At 54.6% G+C, this 6,291-nt stretch overlaps 1 protein-coding gene across 1 annotated transcript in view; it reads right to left on the bottom strand.

The window, feature by feature from the left end:
* The window catches only part of SH3PXD2B (SH3 and PX domains 2B), a 63,795-nt gene that overhangs the window by 3,751 nt on the left and 53,753 nt on the right, over positions 1-6,291 (bottom strand). The window contains 4 exon segments of the mRNA XM_009882090.1: positions 8-170; positions 1,469-1,586; positions 3,742-3,846; positions 5,355-5,489. Coding sequence (XP_009880392.1) covers positions 8-170; positions 1,469-1,586; positions 3,742-3,846; positions 5,355-5,489 — 521 coding nt within the window.

Here is a 6,291-nt window from a genome sequence, read left to right as displayed (position 1 = left end):
CGGCGGCCCCATCCTTCCCTCGGTTAGCCACAACCTGCTGCCGGGAGATGCCATCCAGATCCAAGGCACACGAATGAGCAGAGGAGCCTGACCCCAGCTTCTGCGAGAACATCTCTCCATTCCCCTTTTTGAGGTAGGAGGCGGGCGCCCAGCCTTCTTGGCCCTGGTACCTGCGGTGGCAACAACAACAGCGTCACTACGCAGAGCCCCCGTGCTGCACCAGGGCTGCTGAGCCCTTCCCGGAGGAGTGACCCACCGCGCTCGAGTGGCGTTGAGTCACCAGACGTCCCTGGAGCCACAGCTCAGGACACGTGTTGACTGAAGGTACTGCATGATCTGGGCAAAACGAGCCTGCCCGGTGTCATGCTCCGTGGCACATGGGCACCTGGAGAACTCCAGCCATGACTAACGCTCTCGTGCAAGCTGGCCGCAGCCAGTGGGCCGAGGGCTGGGAACGGCGCGAAGACTGACTTCCTTTTCACCTCGGCAATGGCACCGGTTCAGGAATGAAGCGCACTGGCAGGGGAAGCAGAGGGGAAAACCGGAGCGCTGCTGCTAGGATTGATGTACCTGGTCTTTGGAGAACGCACAAGCCCTTTGCCTGAGCGCCGGCAGCCTGGATCCCTTCCCTGCTCTAAAACTGCACTGTTAAGGAGAAGAACCAGCCCCGCGATGTGATTGAGAAACCACATCCGCGGAGTCTCCCTGCCATGCTGGAGGGTCCCACGCCAGCGGCAGAGACTCTCCCCGCTGGCTGGGCTGCAGCCACTACGCTCAGATGGCACCAGCTACTGAGCTTGTAATTGCCTTTAGAGCTCTCGTGGCAGCTCTCCTCTGCTTAAAAAGTCAATGGACGTTTTCTGGGGCTTTGCTGCTGCCAAGACCACAGGTTCAACGTAAGGTTAAGAAAATCGCAGCATGTGCTCCCACCCTGCTCACGTCCGGCCATTTGCTAGACCACAGACAAGAGAAAATGAGCTTCCAGGAGAAAACAAGTATCAGCTTGGGACGATCTGGAGTCTTTGGCCTCAGCACACCCTGTATAGAGCAGACCTGGCCCGGACAACAGCCCTTCTGCCCAGGAGCCTCCTAATGTAGCCAGAGGATCCAGCCTGCCTCCAGGACACTCACTGGTTTTCCTATCAGCAGCACATGACGTAACACTGATGCTCTCACGCCGGTTCCCTTCGCGCTGCTGGGGCATGTGATGCCGTGACGCAGCCCCCGCCCCCTGCACAGGAAATCGGGGGATTTTACAGATGTTTAACCACAGCTATGCTTGACGGAAGCCCTGAACATCAGCTAGCCTTAGTTTGTAGGGAGGGAGAGAAATGAGTTTTGTTACTCTACCCTTCCCGACACTCTAGACCTGCCTTTGGACTGTACATCCCACGCTCATCAGGTCTCTGCTTTGCAAAGCCCCAGCTGCAGTGCCAGGGAAGGGGAAGAGGAAGAGGAAGGTCATTACCTGATTTTCCACCAGCCCTCCAGGTTCTTCTGGATCACCTCCACCACAGCCCCTTTGTCCAGGTTCATTTCATCCTGGTCTCTTGCGGTATATGGGTAAATAACGGTGTACTTCTCCTCTGTTGGAAAGAAAGTGCAGTTTCACGGACATATTATTTTAGGGAAACCTGGACTCAGTTGAATAATGGTCAAGTGCTTTATATAATGATAATCCCTGTTGTAATACAGGTGCAAACACACAGATATACACAACCATTCATAAAAGAAATGCCAGTGAAATGTATTTCAAAACAAACCCGGCTGCATTTTGAAATGTAAGCTTTGGTGAGCTACTCTGGCCCAAGGAGAACTTGTCTAAAACAGTTCCTCCTCTCCCTTCGGACTAAAGGCTACCATTTATACGACAGGTCTCCTTCCACATGCTCTTCACAGAAGCCCTTCATTACATCCATTTCAGTTTACATTTCTTTCTCAGAGCATTTTAAGAAGAACTGTCCTCTACAGAGGGAAAGAAATCCCATAGACATCAGGGAGTAACCCCTATCCCACAAACGTGCTCTCATGCACAGCTCTCAAACCGCTTTACAGCAGCAGGTCTACATGAACTTCCCTGTCAGTTGGGTCCCCCAGGACATTGGTCAAAGCTACGTGGTGAGCCTGGGGAAGAGTCTGATGTCCTGTCCACCAGACCAAACAAAGGTAAGCAGGGATATGGATGCTCTTCCCTTCAAGAAGAAGGGGAAACATCCTAACAGCCATGCAGACAACGTCAGACAAACAGGTCCATCCATCCACCCCTCTCCCTCACCTTGTCCTGTCCTCTCTGGGGGAAACCCAGGAAAGAAATTGCCTGTGCTTAAGCAGTGCCACAACAGAGTGAAGGCCATTTTGGGAAAGTCTGCCTCCACAACCCACACCTCTGGACATTCATATATCCCACCGTACATGTTTCCTGGCTTTGTCTTCTTGGAGGAGCACAGCCCTCGAGGGGCCCGATTTCCCACCCCCTTCATGCAAATCAGTCAAAGCAGAAAACGTCCTGTCACATCCGGCAAAACCAAGCTGGCTCTTCTCCTCCTGACCCCATCTGAGCCACCAACCCCAGGGCCACAGCTCAGAGGAGTTACTCTTACAGGAATTAGGCAGCAGTTGCAAGAAGTCTGCATACACGTGTTGGGGGCAAGCAGAAACTCCAGCCTCTGTACACAAAACAAGCCTCAAAAAGTTAGAAGGAACAGCTGATAGAGGAAAGAGAGGTGGACATGAGTGGGCCGCATGGAAGGCTGAGGAGCATGGATGGCACACATTGAGGACTGACACAAGCAGGGTCCATCACATGCAAAGAGAACAAACATGCAGACAAGGCTCCAAGCACAAAACATGGGCAGCCAAACAAGTCTCTGTGAAGTCCACCTTGACCCCATCCACTGGTGTACAAGTCCCCAAGAGTCCGACGGCGGCCAACGTGCCTGGGCAGAGACCAGTATCTCCGTGGGACTGGGAAGAGCATGTTGGGGAAGCAGGAGAAGGACAAGAGAGGATGTAAGGAGGTGGTACTTCAGGTCCAAGAGGAGACAGGGCTGACACCAGAGAGTGGCACAGAGACAGTACTCGCCTGGAGCCCTCTGGGGGCCATCCCCGCTCTGAGCCTCCCCTCCCACCTCCATCTCCCCAGACAAGGGGCTAAGCCAGCTACAGCACCGCTTTGAGCACAGAGTAGTCAATGGGAAGGACTCTCCAGGGGCATTTCAGATTTGCTCTAAGCAAAGGTTGCAACCTTGCTGTTCTCATCATGTGAGCTCACGCATGCGCTTTGCTCTGCATGGGTTTAGAAAACAAGGGAATCTTCCTAGGACCTGAGCTTTGCTCCCCCTCCAGCGCAGGTAAAACAGCTCCCTGGGGCTTAAAGGAGGCATTGGGATGGCGGAACTGGGTGTTCCCTGGGGGTGGCACCTTCAACCCCTCTGCCAGGGAGCAGAAAGGCCAGCAGTTACACCGCCAGTATCCGGCTGCCCCGCTCCTGCTACAGCACTGGAGCAGAGCACTGGGCAGGGGGGTCAGCGTAGATGATCTCCAGAGGTCCCTTCCAACCCTGCCTGACCATTCTGTGATTCTGTGACCATTATGGGCAGACACGACTGAACAGCACGTATGGGTTTGTCCTTCCCCGGGCTCGTGCCCTGCCTAAGTCAGGGAGGGCCACGCAGCCCTCAGAGCAGCTCAGTGCAGTTCAGCACGAAAAAGCCAGGGCAGAAGTCTCCAGCAGCTTCTTACCTTCATCAGGCTGCATTGAGAACTCATCCTGGACACCATCCTGGGCCTCCAGGCAGGTCGCCGGCACCCAGCCTTGCTCCTCTGACGTGCTCACAAACCACCAGCCTGAGAAGAAAACAGCAGGCGGCTCAGCCAAGGGCTCCCACCAGCCAAAAACTCCCTCCCTCCCTCCAAACCATGAGTCTGGGGGCTTTGCCTCCTCCTCGCTGCCTACAGGGGAGGCGGGGGTGACACCAAGGCAAGAGAGCCAAGCACTATCGGAAAGGGAGCACAGACAGCAGGACGGGGGAATCGCAGCTGGATGCTATCTAATGCTATTCCCTCCCCACAAAAGATGGGAGAGACTCTGAGAACTAAATGGCTCCAGCCACCGCGTTTGCTTTTCATTATTTTCCCTTCATGGTTAATTTTCTCTCAGTCTGGGTCAGCAAGCCCAGGCCAATTAGCAGAGATGAATGCACTGTCTGCGAATCGATAGCTGACTCCTGCTGCGCTCTCGCCTTCTTTACATTTGTGGAAACAGTAAATTTTAAAAGCTAAGAGCAAATGCAGGATTAAAACATGAGCTCTCCCAGCGGAAACCTAGCCAGCTCCATCGCGGCCACGAGCAATTCTGGGCCACCCTGGGTGTCCAATCAAAATAAACGTGTGCTTCTCAGTTATTAAAAGCACAAGCTGTTTGCATCTTTAGGGGAAAAAAAAAAAAAAAGACTGAGCATTATCCTCAGAACCTCACCAGTGAGTCATTTAGAAAGACAACTAGATTGCCGGGGAGAGAATCAGCAGCTACCTGCATGGAAGGGAAAATGAGGGCTGACATTTGATAAATAAATTATTTGCCATATCTTTTGAATTGGCTGTGCTAATAGGTTTCACTTGCTTCAGGGTTGCTTTTATTTTCCCCATTCTCAAACACAGCTGCTGGTGCAACTAATCCTCCAGGGATCGGGCTTCCAGAATTTTAAAATCTATGATGTTCACTATTTTTAAACCCCCGTAAGCAACTTCTGTGAACTTCAGGGAATAAGTTCCCCTTTTCAACAAACTCCAGAAGTTGGGCCCCCAACATGACTCAATCCCTTTGCAGAGGTTAAGAGCCAGCTTAAGTTTTGAAGCAAGCGAATGGCTCGGCTGCCTGCCCCTGCTCCACCGCCAGCTGCTTCATCGTGTTCGGAGGCTGGAATTGCGAATGCACAATGGGGGCTTTCACGAGCACCATGAGAGTGTCCACTGCTGTCACTAAAACAAGCCTGCCAGCTCCAGGAATGATGCTTTTGTCCTCAGGACCCATTGGCCAAGTTTTTCAGCAGGTAGAAGCGTAGAGACTGTAAGAGATGGACGGCGCCTGGCGCTCGGCACACGGGTAATCAGACCCTTCCTCTAGAGACAGTCACGAAGTTTTGTCCACGCTCAAACAGACGGCCTGCAGACTGAAGCTGCTTCCTCCACATCCCACCTCAACCGACCGTCCAAGGACATCCCTGTGAGGTGCCTGGAGGCTGTTTTGCTTACGGTCCTATTAGGAAAACACTGACGATACAGGATTGCTATTCCTGCCCCTGCTCTGCGACACAGTAGACCCAAAGCCCTCTGCCAAGCCAAACTCTCTGTACCTGATTCGTTCTTCTCAATGATATCCACCAACTGGCCCACGCACAAGCTGATCTCGGAGCTCTCCTGCTTCTGGTAGTCTGCCACCACGACATACTGCTCCAGCACCAAGGGGTCGACCGACGCAGAGTCAGCTCCTGCACAGGGGGAACAAGAACCGACCCGTGTGCCAGGGTCAGCACCAGCTCCCGAGAGCACGGGCCACCGCTCCCGAGCACCTGCTGGCCTGCGAGCAGCTCCAGGACACCCTGGGGACCCCAGCGTGAGAGACGTGAGCCAGAAACTTGGGCAGAGTGAGGAGGAGAGACACCAAACCAGCAGCCAGGTGAGATGGGTACAGCCAGGTGAGACCTCTCGCTTGCTACCCACCTTCCTGCTCAAAGACTGAGCCGTCCAAGCAACCCCACCACCGCCACAGATGCGCGCAGCAGCCTGGTCCCCGCTGTCGGTGACCGAGGGGGGCTCGGGGCAGTGCCCTATGCACTGGCATCAGGTGCCCCCACGCAGGGACTAGCTCAGACCCCAACTCAACACACACAACCTGCAGCGAGTTTTGCTGCTCCCGGCTAAAGAGCCTGGGCGCCCAGCTGGAGGGGTGTTTGTAGCACAGAGCAGCATCCCCTTGTCGTCACCGCCCATCATTTCAGCCGCCTTCTCACGACTCGCCAGCACCGCTTCCTCGCTCAGCTATTCCCTCCACAAACTCTGCTCAGCTCCCCCTGCCGGAGATGCCAATTCGATATCAGAAAAGGAAAAAAAAAAAAAATAAAAAAAATAAAAATTGCCCCAAGGAGGAGCGAAGGGGCTGGATTCCCCCGGACGGCAGCTCTCCCGGGGGCAGAAGGGGGGCTGCGCAGAGCGCGGGCGGGCTGCAGGTGGCACTGCGGGCTCAGGGCAGGGGACAGCCGGCGGCACTGGCCGGGGGGCCGGCGGCGGGGG

The sequence above is a fragment of the Charadrius vociferus genome, unplaced genomic scaffold (genome assembly GCF_000708025.1).
Source record: "Charadrius vociferus isolate BGI_N301 unplaced genomic scaffold, ASM70802v2 scaffold3, whole genome shotgun sequence".
NCBI lineage: Eukaryota > Metazoa > Chordata > Aves > Charadriiformes > Charadriidae > Charadrius > Charadrius vociferus.
Note: the sequence above shows the minus strand (reverse complement) of the source record. Positions and strands in the feature narration are given on the sequence as shown.